At 42.9% G+C, this 13,506-nt stretch overlaps 1 protein-coding gene across 1 annotated transcript in view; it reads right to left on the bottom strand.

Annotated features, from left to right (window-relative positions):
• LOC126484942 (uncharacterized) overlaps window positions 1-13,506 on the bottom strand; it is a 330,159-nt gene that overhangs the window by 253,085 nt on the left and 63,568 nt on the right. Inside the window, exon 2 of the mRNA XM_050108543.1 lies at window positions 101-285. Coding sequence (XP_049964500.1) covers window positions 101-285 — 185 coding nt within the window. The remainder of the gene's footprint in view (window positions 1-100; window positions 286-13,506) is intronic.

Below are 13,506 nucleotides of genomic sequence, written 5' to 3'. Positions count from 1 at the left end.
AGACACTCTTGTGTTTCAGAGAAGTGCAAATGGCTTGCTGGCGCCGACGCCCTGGAAAGGGTAGCTGTGTAGCTTTTTATGGCAGTAATTCGAGGGCGACGGACCGGCGCCGGTAGCGACAGGTAGTCGCGGCCGTGTGTTGCAAGATGGGGCAGGGGTGCCGCCACGGACGGCTCAACGGGCGCCACCGAGAAGCGGAAGCAATTCTGCTGACCCGGAGGTCGTAAATACCTGCACCTTACTGTTGACGTCGCCTGCTCCCAGCCGTTTGGCCGATAGTGGACCCTACAATAAAGAAAAAAAAGGTTTCAAATACCTGTTTTGGAGCGAAAGCTCCATCATCGAGTTTCCAACGTTCCCATGGCTTTGTTCAGTCATGAAACTTGGGACCTTATGATGGATCTTTTGTTCAAAAATAATTGTTTGTATTGCTATGATCTTCAGTCCCAAGAATTGTTTGATGCAGCTCTCCAGAATGGTCTATCCTGAGGAACATTTCATCTCTGCGTAGCTACCGTAACCTACGTCCATTTAAACAGTTTCTGTGGTATCGTCCAGAGATCGCGGTATCACAAAGAGGACTACGCATATCGATACCACAGACATTATGAGGGCTCGCTGAAATCCGCAACAACCAATGAGAGACACCCCAGAAGACACCCCACCCCACTCAGTATAGCAGCGTCCTCACGCTGAAGTCAATATAGCATGGAGTTGAACATGCAAGAGCTCTGCCCCAGTTCGCGACCTCAGCTTCAGCAGTCGTCATCGTCGTTTGGAGCCAACAAGTTATCAAAGTTTCTGACCAACATGTTGAACGTTGTACCTCTAGATAATATTTGTTAATTAGTGCATCAGGTGATGTTCTGCTAGTCAATGACTGTTGTGAATTATCCTGCACTCTTGTGGCAAAGAACGGTGTCAAAGTTAAGTAAATCTTATATTCATTACTGTGATAAAGTGAAGTAATTTTTCATGAGTTACAGTTCCTATGTGTCACCTCAGCGAGTAGTCAAAGAACCCGCAGTAATAGCTGTCTTGTCAGAACACTTTCTGTATTTACCCCACTAAAATTTTTAAGCTACACTTTCTTCCATTACCACCCTGACGGTTCCTTAGCTTGTCGATCCCTTCTTTTAGGCGCGCTGTACGTAAATTTCTCCTTTTCCCTCAGATTCAGTAACACATTATTAGGGTGTTTATCTGCACATCTAACCTTCAGTGTTGTTCTGTAACAAAAAATTTTAGAAAATTCTATTTTCTTCTCGTCAGAACTGTTTGTTGTCCACGTTCCACTTCCGTAATAGGCTTTCTCCAGAGAAATACGAGTAGCTTCAGAAAACACTTCCTAACATTGAAATTTATATTCCATGTTAAAAAATTTCTTTTTCGTTGTCATTAGTTAATGTCTGTATTTTATATCCTCTCTAGTTTGGCCATCATCAGTATTTTGCTGCTCAAGTAGCAAAACTCATCTACTAGTTTTAATGTTTCATTTCTAATTCCTTCAGGAATGCCTAATTTCATTGTTTTCCTTTTGTTGATTTTCATCTTTAACCCAATTTGAAGACACTATCCGTTTCGTTCGACTGCCCTTCCAAGTAATTAGCTGTCTCTGACCGGACTATAGGAGGCAGTCAGATGAAAACGAGACGAATGGAAAAAAGTATATCACTTGCGAATTATTTCAAAAGCAATCGCCATAACTCTTGATTCATTTCTCCCACTGTGAGACAAGACGGTCAATGCCTTCATGGAAAAATGTTTGCATTTGTCTACGGGAAAATGATTGTACCCAGTTGCGCATCTCTCCGTCCGAAACAAATCCACGGTCACTAAAATCTTTCTTAACGACTCCTAAAATATGGAAATTACGTAGGGAGAGTTCGCGGCTGTATGGAGGATGTGTAAGGGCTTAGCCATTTTCCACTTTCTGTGAATCCCATATTTTTAGACGTCTGTGTTCTTTGACCACCTTGATTTGCTACATTTTCATGTTTTCTCTTTTGGTAAATTAAATTCAATATCTCGTGTGTTATTCAAAATTTTTTACTTATTTGACCTAGTGCTGCCTTCGTTATTTCATATCTCAAAGCTATCTACTTGTCTTCTGTTGTATTCCCTTCCCATTCTTCAGCTGAACTACAGAATTATGTACTTCAAGCATAAGTGGAATGTTAGTTACAGAAGGTGCTGTTTAGCTGTATTATTTTTATTTGTGACAAACCAGTTTTTAACAAGCATGTGTGCAATGTGCTACATACTATGGACTATAATGCCAACATGGCATGTGTGATACAGTTATAATGGAACATGACATTTAACAACAAGGTTTTTGAAGATCATAAAATGACAGTTTTAACTGTTCGAAACTGGTCACCAGGAATGAACAGAATTGAATGCTATCTTGGCTATTAAATTTTCTTCAAACTCTCAATAATCACTAGTTCTTTCAGTTCATCCAGGTCCCCTCTCTATTTAATTTTCTATCTTAGTGGAATTTTTTCAGATTTAACATGAAGTTCATAATGGAAAAATTATGGTGAGAGTCCACCTTTTCCCTTTACCGATAAAAACCGAAATAAAGACAGTCGCCAGACTTTTATTCGTCAAATACACACATCAAAAAAAGTTTTGCATCACCTCGGTTCCGAGAGTTCCGCAATCTGCAGAGAAAATTGGAACAGAGATCAACAAACATCATTTCCGCTGTTTTATTGCTCATGAAAACCACACATTGCATGTTGTACCACCATACAGTGAGACCTTCAGAGGTGGTGCATACAGCGAGAGCTTCAAAGGTAGTGGGCGAAATTGCTGTACACACCGGTACTTCAAATACTCAGTAGCACCTCCTCTTGCATTGATGCATACCGGTATTCATCGTGGCATACTATCCACAAGTTCATCAAGGCACTGTTGGTCCAGACTGTCCCACTCCTCAACGGCGATTCGGCGTAGATCCCTCAGAGCGGTTGGTGGGTCACGTCGTCCATAAACAGCCCTTTTCAGTCTATTCCAAGCATGTTCGATGGGGTTCATGTCTGGAGAACATTGTGGCCACTCTAGTCGAGCGATGTTGTTATCCTGAAGGAAGTCATTCACAAGATGTGCACGGTGGGGGCGCGAACTGTCGTCCATTAAGAAGAATGACTCACCAATATGCTGCCGATATGGTTGCACTATCGGTCGGAGGATGGCATTCACGTATCGTACAGCCGTTACGGCGCCTTCCATGACCACCAGCGGCGTACGGCGGCCCCAAATAATGCCACCCAAAAACAGCAGGGAACCTCCACCTTGCTGCGCTCACTGGACATTGTGTCTAAGGCGTTCAGCCTGATCGGGTTGCCTGTAAACACGTCTCTGACGATTGTCCGGTTGAAAGCATTAGGCGACTCTCATGGGTGAAAAGAACGTGATGCTAATCCGGAGCGGTCCATTCGGCATGTTTTTGGGCCCGTCTGGTGCCGTGGTTGCAAAGATGGACCTCGCCATGGACGTCGGAAGTGAAGTGTCACATCATGCAGCCTATTGCGCACAGTTTGATTCGTAACACGACGTCCTGTGGCTGTACGAAACACTTTATTCAACATGGTGGCGTTGCTGCCAGGGTTCCTCCTTGGGTGGCCTGAGTGAGGCATGTCATCACAGTTCCTGTCTCTCTGTATCTCCTCCATGTCCGAACAACATCGCTTTGGTTCACTCCAAAATGGTTCAAATGGCTCTGAGCTCTATGGGACTTAACATCTGAGGTCATCAGTCCCCTAGAACTTAGAACTACTTAAACCTAACTAACGTAAGGACATCACACACATCCATGCCCGAGGCAGGATTCGAACCTGCGACCATAGCAGTCGCGCGGTTCCGGAATGAAGCGCCTAGAACCGCTCGCTCACCGCGGCCGGCCGATAACATTTAACTTTGTATGAAGAACACTTCAATAAATACAATCTGTCCATCTTTCCGTTGCATAATACGTCTTTCTTTGGCTTTCTTGTTTGATTTTGGAACGGTACCAGAACAGACACCACTTAGATTTCGCTGCATGTAAGTCAGACTGTACTGCTCTTAATTTACGCTCAAAAATGAGAATGATAGGGCAGATCTTTTTTCTGAGAAAAAAGGTGTTAAATGACAATGAAAACTCTTGGGAGCATCTGACGTTCTCCCAAGTATGGAACACTCGTCTGCTCGAATATACAGGGAGATTCGTTAGGATGCCCATAAAGAGTTGATAGAGGAATCAAGATACAACAACTTTGGAGTAGGAACTTGAGTTTTTTACAAATAATCTTGAACCAATAAAAGCTACGGTATGTCAAGAACAACGAGGATAATCATTAACAACGACCGTAAGTTAAGAGAAAATGTACTTCCAACTGCATTTCATTCAAGCGGGGTCCGTCTGTCCTCAACCCGTAAAGATCTTGTGTATCAGTTGATGTATTTACACATCTGCTCAATTCCAGGCATCGCGGGCACTGGATCGGAAAGGGAAGTCCAATTGCATGACCCCCCACAACCTACTCCTCTGATCTGATTCCTCTTGATAGACGAAGAAACACTTCTCGCCAGGATACTTTCTACATCCGATGAGTTTGATGTAATCCCTAGCGTGCTTAGAGAGGACCAGAATTTTCTAAGAAGATATTATGCCTGTGTGGAACGTGATGGTCTCCACTCTGTACACTTTCTGTAGTGCACAATTTCGTTGAGTATACAGTACATCGTCTTTGCTGAGCTTATGGCACGTGTGAAAGAATTCGCCTTGATGTTCCTGGCATTCAACCATATTCACTGCATTAGGATTACATCCAACACTATAAGCACCTTCAGTTTATGCGCAACCTTTTAAATCACCTTGTACGTACACTATCTGATAAAGAGTATGTGGACACCTTATAGTGGAAATTAATGCGTAGTGTCTCCTGTCTTCGCCTTTGTGATACCTTGAAGTTTTCTGGGGAGAGTTTTAATTAGGTGTAGGAATGTCTGTAGATGGATGGATGGATGGAGCTAAAGGGACCAAGCTACGACGTGTTCGGCCTCTCAATCCTTTGTGTGTCAAGGCGGGAATAGTCCTCAGAGAGGAAGGACACAAAATCGTCCATCAACCCTTTCGTGTCCGAGACTGAATAAATGTGGAGGAATGGCAGACCATTCTTCTTCAAGAGCCGAAACCAGAGATGATAGTGATATTGAACATTTTGGTCTGAAGATAGGTCGACGTCCTAACTCATCCCAAAGGTGTTCTGTTGGGTTCAGGTTGGAACTCTGAGCATGACATTCCTTTTCGGCAAGGTTAGTGTACACAAAATATTACCACACAGGTGATGTTTGTAACAGGATAGATTGACATGCTTATACAGTCATTGTCTCCGAACTGTTCCTCTACCATACATAGTAAACAATATTTTTGACTGTGTTCATATCCTTGAAATTTAGCCTTTCTTGAGGTAACCACGAAAAACACCCCCTATACTGAAAAGCCATCTCCTACATTCTTCACTATTGGCACTATGGTAGGTAAGGTTCTGCAGGCATTCGTCAAACCGACAAACTTCTATCGGTTTGCCACTGGCTATAGCGTGAGTCATCACTCCAAATCGATCGTTTCCAGTCATCCACTGTCCGTGGCTTAGCATCGACTATAGAAATGTGTGACTTATGAGCTGCTGGACCATTATACTCCATTCTTTTTGTCTCCATACGCACAGTCAGTGCGCTTTCCATTTTAACTTGGGAGTGATTCCTTCCGCTAATTTCATGCGATTTTTTCAACTACCGTCCGCACTGCTCGAGGGTCCCTGTCCTTCAGCACATCAGGTCTGCCTCGTCTTGGGTTCGCTGTGATTGTTCCTTCGGGTTTTTACTTCACAATCACATCATCAACAATGGACTTGGGCAGCCATAGTAAGGTTGAAATATCCCTGTCTGAGCTGTTACTCTGGCGACATCCAGTGATCAGCGCACGTTTGAAGCTCTCTCGACAGACTCATTCTGCTGGTTGCAGCTGTTGTAATGTCAACAGTATACTCCCCGCCTGCTTATGCAGTGTCGAGTCCACTTTCGTGAAATCTAGAGGTAAATTCCGCGTTTCATAGGAGTGCCCATATACTTGTGATCGGATAGTGTACATGCTCTTCTAATTGGAAGGCAATTTTCTAAAATCGGGTAGCGGCATTAGAGGACCCTTCTTCGACATTCCCAAAATTACGGAGTTCGTGGCCAACTACTGAGGAGCTGATTTTGACGTGAAAGTGATATAAGCAACTGCTACGGAGAACACGTACAGTTCAACTATCACCCTGTCACCGTCCAGCACTGAGCTGCTCCCGCGGCTGAGGAAGCCGCACCGACTGGGCAACTAACAGAGGGGTTTGCTGGAGCGCCTGTGGTCCGGGCGGCCGTCCGTTTCCCACGCGGCTGTTATCTGCGGCTGAGCCACGCCGGCGCCAGCGCGCTGGTCCTGTTCGTCTGGCCCTGGCCGCCTAGGGGTGGCCAGGGTGCGCCGCTGTCGCCTGGCGCCGGACACAGCCAGCACGTCGCACCAGTGGCAAGTAAACAACGCCCCACCCTACAGCTCTGCCGGTGTGTTTCAGGCCCCTTCTCACTGACAGACGCATTTGAAACTATACTTCTGTACACAGGTTCTTCCATGTATTGTAGTTTGAGACGTACACAATATTTTGCGTGTAACGGGAGGCCAGAACATTAAGCGAAAGGAAGAGCAAGTGGCTGAGCAGCTTCCCTTGGTCTTCAAACCAGCACCGTCACTTATGTTTCACTTTATGTACCACTAACGTCCTTAGAAATATTCGTGTGTTACACTGAAATGGAAGTAAACACTAAAACAAGCGGAAATAAAATGAAACAAAACAGAGCACGTATATCTTCACATAGGGGAAAAAAAAATATAAAGAAGTTGGAAGGAGCAAAGCAGAAATAAAACAGAGGAATTAGATTAGCAAAATCAATCTTCATTGATACAAGAAAAATGCTTTGATCAGACAACATAAATATTCCCGGAATGAAATTTTCACTTTGCAGTGGAGTGTGCACTGATACGAAACTTCCTGGCAGATTAAAACAGCGTGCCGAGTTCGAGTCTCGATCCGGCACACAGTTTTAATCTGCCAGGAAGTTTCAACATAAATACTGATGTGAGGAAAAAAGCGGTTAAGAGCTGTATTTGCAGCGTAGCATCGTGTTGCTGTGAAACATGGACAACAGGCAACTGGCGAAGAAAGGTCATTTAGGAGAACAATACAGAGAAGAAATCACGAGTGGACTGATCCCATAATACGTCAGCGCCAGTACCTTGCAAATTTCAGCAGAGCGGTCTAGGCGCTGCAGTCATGGACTGTGCGGCTGGTCCCGGCGGAGGTTCGAGTCCTCCTTCGGGCATGGGTGTGTGTGTTTGTCCTTAGTATAATTTAGGTTACGTAGTGTGTAAGCTTAGGGATTGATGACCTTAGCAGTTATGTCCCATAAGATTTCACACACATTTCGACATTTTTGTAAATTTCCAAGAAGAAACATTACAACGGACACGAAGTAAACAGAAGCTACAAAATTTAAACAAACTGTACATAATCCAAAAGTCTATAACTATTCAGAAATGAAAAATTAGCTTCCAAAAGATGCAGGTGAAGAGCTGCCAACAATCTGAAGCTCGATGGAGAAGAAGACACGTTGTGTACACAAAAATCTACGACGCAATGTGCGTAATCAGACGTCTAAATAATGTGTACTTCGTGTTTAATAGTCCACTGGTCGGAGTTTCAGGCTAAGACGAGCCGCCACAGACGTATCCAGGAAGAGTAAATACAGGACTACGTGAATCATTTTTAACGTTTATAGCTACCGAGTTATGACACCGACTTTGTTTTGTGTTTTAAAGGGGACTACGTACCTTTTCCTGTGGCGTTGGATACTGTCTACAACGATGTAATATGTTGCAACTGAGTTGCGTTTTCCCTTACAACTGGTACAACAGGGCAGGCGTTTGACGTGGGACGGGGAGACTGTGGTTCCACTTGTTACGTCGGCGAATCCTTCTTAGAAGGCTCTTTTCAATAGCACAGAAAAAATACATTAAAGAACAAGTCTGTATCATAATTTGCTAGCTATAAACATTAACAATTACTTGTGTATGTCAGAAAATTCGCTACGTTGTTCAATGTATTTTAGCAAAAATTCGAGGTAAACGTATTTACCTGTTATTGATATATTTACGGTGGAAAGTCTTGTGGTCTATCTCCATAGCTCAGTGACCAGAGTTTCTGGTTGCTGTATGAAAGACCCGGGTTCGATTATCGGTTCTGCCAGTGTTTTTCGTTTGTTGGAGGACTGAACCGAGGTGCACTCAACCTCGGACGTCAGTTGAGGTAATAGTTGACTGCGAAGTAGTGGCTGCAAGGTCAACGAAGTCAACAACGACCGGGAGAGCGATGTGCTGACCATCTGCTGCTCCATGCTGTTTCCAAATAACGTTTTGGCAGAGTGTGATACGGCGATCGATCAGTTCCGATCGGCTCATTTGCGCCAGAACGCTGAGCATCCATCCATGTCTTACCTGCCTCATCCTGTAAGTGCTTTCAATTTGCTAACGGTTTACTGAAGCCAGTTGCCGATTTAGCAATTGAAAGTATCGTCCTTAAAACTTTTGTCAATCAAGGACACAGAAGTCACCTTGAAACCAGTAAAAAGTATCCTCTGAGGAGAAATTCGATTAGCAACGCAGAAACCGAAAACGGTATTTCTTGTGTAGGAGGAAAGCCGTGATATACTTTAACAATGCAAACGAATATCAGACACTGGAATCCTTGACAAGAACCTATTCCAATCGAAGTGATTTAAGAAAGTACGATCTCACTTACTAATCAGGCAAGCAGATTCAAGGCTGATCCTTTGACAAGAAAAACCTCTTAAGTCTTCATCAACGGGTGAAGTCGCTGTGTCCTGCCTATTCCTGAATACTATTTATCAGTTTGTGAACCCTATATGAAGTCGGTTTAATGGTGGAATGAAGGAAGATTCACGGACGAGTTGAGCTATTGATTAGATATTTGAGTAGCCTTAAAATTCTGAGAACGTATGTTCAGAGACAAATAAAAATATTCTTTCTTTCTTATTAAATAATAACTTTTGGAATGAGAATAATCGGGCTTCTTCCAAGGTGTGCAAACAGTCATTCTTCCTACACGCTAACGGCGGGGTGAGGTAGGGGTCGGGCTGAGGGTAGAGAGTGCAGGGTGTTATTCGCAAAATCATAGGTTGTGTCGCTGAGCTTCTTTACCAAAGAATGTATGTGTGCGTGAATGGGAGAACTGTCGTAAGATTAATCTGTTACGTCTTGTTTGTCAGCCGCTTGAGCACAGTTATGTACAGAACAGAAATAAAAAAAATGAAGAATTCTGCGCTTAGTAATGGAAGGCAGACTGAAGGAAAAATCAGGAAATTCTCTTGATATTTACGGGCCTAGAGTAAGATTTCGACAAATGCAGCGTGGAATAACGTCTTTAAAATACTTAGAGGGCTGAGACTAAAGTATAGATATGGACGAATAATCTACAATATCTACAGATTCTAAGTGGGCGGAAAAGGAAAGGAGGGTCAACAGATACAAGCTAGGAAGCGTGTAAGGCGTTCAAGTTTGCGGCGAAGAAGCAATGAAAGAAGCGAAAAAAATAGTAAGGAGAATAAGTGTGCAAGAGGAACAGATACTAAAGCTAAGGAAGAGTTAAAAGAACCGTTGAAAGGTATGAACAGAATCTTAGCACAGTACGTACGTTAAATAAAAGTAAACCAAACACTACTATGATGATGAGTAACAGGGTAGAGAATAGCAACTTCATTAACATCAAAATTGGAAACGACACAGTAGCGGATGAAGGGAGAGAATTCGATCTAGTAAGCAAGATTACACAGTTTGGCTGTATCAAGAGAGATATCACAAGTCGGTTGGCACAGGCGAATAAATAACACGCTATCCCTCTGTAGCGGCATGTCATATACCGGTCAGACCATAAGGACCGTGGAGAACAGTAGTACACAGCATATGAATCTCAAGCGCTTACGACAATCGGGAAAATCTTCCAATACAGAGCATTACCTTGGTACCGGTCATCCTACAAAATATAACAATGCACAGATTCTGGCGTGTACTTCACGCTACTAAAAGCCTCCTTTCTCCTTGGTCAAATAATTGAGCGACACTGTTAGCGCCACTTTCTTACCCTTTGTTAATTAATATTTCGCTGTCGACGATGTTTGTCATTGGTCATTTTTGGTTACATGGTGGCGCCAGTTGTTTCTGGTATATCTCGTCTTTATGTGTACGCAGTCTTTTGATTCTCGGTTAGCATGTCACCTATCATCGAGGGTTTAAGCTGCCATGCACAACGAGCTCTTGTTTAGTTTTTGTTTGAAAAAGATGGGCTGCTCATCTGTCGAAATATCGTCCTTGTCGAGATCGCATTCCCACAAGTTACAAATAGAGGTCTTGCGTGAATGCGCATATCCACATTAATAATTACTTTGTTGTTTAAAGAATTTCAATGGCAGTGTCAATATTTCGATTTTTATCTATTTTTATTACATTCGAACGATAGTAACATTTGTTTTAAGCCACTATTATCACCCTTTTAGAACGGAGTGTGCCGGACGCGGTGGTCGTGCGGTTCTAGGCGCTCCAGTTCGGAGCCGCGCTGCTGCTACGGTCGCAGGTTCGAATCCTGCCTCGGGCATGGATGTGTGTGATGTCCTTAGGTTAGTTAGGTTTAATTAGTTCTAAGTTCTAGGGGACTGATGACCACAGCAGTTGAGTCCCATAGTGCTCAGAGCCATTTGAACCATTTTAGAACGGAGTGCCATTATATAGGGTTCAATGTACGGTGCCCTGAAAAGCGTAGCTGCGATGTTTACGTTAGCAAGACCCCTCTTCCTGGTTTTCCGTACTGTTACACCTACATTTTGTCTCCGTCGTATCAGCAGCTGTCTTACAAATCACTCATTCCCGTTTTGTTGACAGTAACAGATGTCATTTGCGCAGTTATAGAAAGCTGCCATAAAGCGACATGAAAGCTCTTCTAGGATTTGTTTTTGTCCATTGGTGCCTTCGCTTCATTATATGACTGCTGTTCTTGTATCATACACCACAAAAAATATTCGGTAAAAAATCAAAGAATCTGTCAACACTGCGTTAAATATATTTACAAGTAGACAACGCAATGCTTATTACTTTGTTACTTGTAGAAGGTTAACATGCTTTAACGTTATGGATAATTAACGTATGAGCGAAGTGACGCAAGTCTCAGCAGATTGCGTGAAATAACAACTTGTAACACCACTTCATTTACCTTCCTAGTGACGTGAAAATGTGTTTCATTACCCACGACTTAATGTTGTAACTTACGGAACCTATCAAGAATATGATAAGCTATACTGTATTACAATCTGGCCATCATCGACCGCTGCATTCTTAGTAGGTGGAATGTAAGTTATGAGTTCCAACTTCAGCAGACAGATTAAGTCAATGTGCAATCCTATCGACATACCTACGGCGTACGATACTGCTTAAAGTGGTTTACACAATTTTAATATTCACTAATGCGGATAAAAGACCTGTGGTTGCTCATAAGGTACTAGTAGACCCATATCTGATGCTTCTTCTTACACGCTTATTCTTCAGTTTATAAGAAAGGAAAGATCAGAGAACAACGTCAAAGTGGTCGAAACTCTGATATCTTGAAAGGAAAGAAACGAACGTATATGTTTCTCTCTTATTTTTCGAGCTGTGGTCTGTCTATTTAATTAAAGAAAACCTTTTTTTGTTGTGTATCGTTCGCGTTTTGCTTCGTTTTGTTTATGAAGCGTCTTGGTTGCTTTGTGTATAACATAACTGTGTTACATATTGATTCAGGTAAGTTGTTGTATTCCAGTTTTCTGTTACCTCTTGTTAAACGAGAAACAACTTTTCGGAGCGCAGATTTCGTAAGATATAATTAATATTTACTTCTACTTATGATTTTGTGATATTATTCCGTGTATGTCGGCCCTGGAGTTGAGCTTAGTTGGCTTGCGTGCACCAGAATGGCCGATTTTCGGGTTTTTATAGTGAGCACAGAGAACCAACGCACAGAGACTGAATGTGAAATGTTAAACTGAAATGTGTGGGAAAATTCCGAAAACTGGACATGCTGCTGTATGGAGGCCAACTAAGTAGAATTCAAGGGTAACACATACAAAATAGTAATATCACAAAAACAACGTAGAACCAATTAGTAATTTAACGTTTCGGAAGTTGAGTTCCAAAGAATTGTTTCTTACCTACGAAGAGAATAAAAAAAATACCGCAGTATAGCAACTACCAAAACCAGTGCATCACACAATTATACGTACTGACTGCTTCTTATTACCGCTTAGAAATCCTCGAAGCAACGTACATGATACTGGCACTAGTAATTTGTCACAAGACACATGCGGCCACAAGATCTTTTGGGGGGACATCCCAAAAGTGTATGACAAATGTTGAACACGTTATGTCACTCGATGACATGCCTCGTCGTATGTGCAGCGGTGCAGCCTATCGGTCTCTCGCACCCGTCCTCTCAACACAAGTTTACGTCGGTGTGGCTCCGGGACTACATGCGCAACTGCAACACATGGGACCCAGCGTTCAGGTCTGGTAGGGAGTTTGCATTGCGTTAGACAAATATGTTTTTGCACTGAGGTAGATTTTATTATTTTATTTACATATCACGCTGGTTAATTGCGGAGTACAATGCAACAGAAACGAACTGCACTGCGTCACAAGTAAGTAAGTATAACCTTCCGAATTGCATAACTAGCAGTAAATGATACACATGTTCTTTACTAAATAAGATCTGTAAATGCAGTGAGGAAGGGACAAATGCCAATAAACACAAAATCAGAACAGCTTTTGTTCTGTGACAGAGAGGAAAAAAATTTTGTAAATTCTATGTTCACAACAGATGACATTTGCCAAACGATGTTCGGAAACAGAATAGCTTAGCGGAGCGATGTGCAGCACTGGCATCTACCAGCGAGGGTGAGACCGACAAGCTCAGCCTCTGCACTTGCAGTGAGGTACGTCATCTGGTGACGTCACATGCTCAGAATTCTCATCCACGTTTGAGTTATTTCCCGACATTTGCGGCCCCGTGCGTCTCAAATTACTTGTCTCGGCGTCATTTTCGTCGCTATGGTGGTTTCTTAACGTTAATATGAATTACCATGTATATATGTGACTGTAGGCTTTCCCGGCGTAAACTATTGATGAAGGTTTCTCGGGTCTCCAGCCGGGTGGTAGCGTTGATATCTCGCGACGTTTCTGGAAGTGTCATACTACCCATCTTCTGGTGTCGCGAGATATCAATGCTACCACCCGGCTGGAGACCCCAGAAACCTTCATCAATACCCTGTATATGTTAGAGGCCACTAAGAAGCTTCCTCAATAAAAAGAGGCTAGAGGCGTGT

The sequence above is a fragment of the Schistocerca serialis genome, chromosome 6 (genome assembly GCF_023864345.2).
Source record: "Schistocerca serialis cubense isolate TAMUIC-IGC-003099 chromosome 6, iqSchSeri2.2, whole genome shotgun sequence".
Lineage (NCBI taxonomy): Eukaryota > Metazoa > Arthropoda > Insecta > Orthoptera > Acrididae > Schistocerca > Schistocerca serialis.
This window is presented reverse-complemented; position numbering and strand designations above follow the sequence as displayed.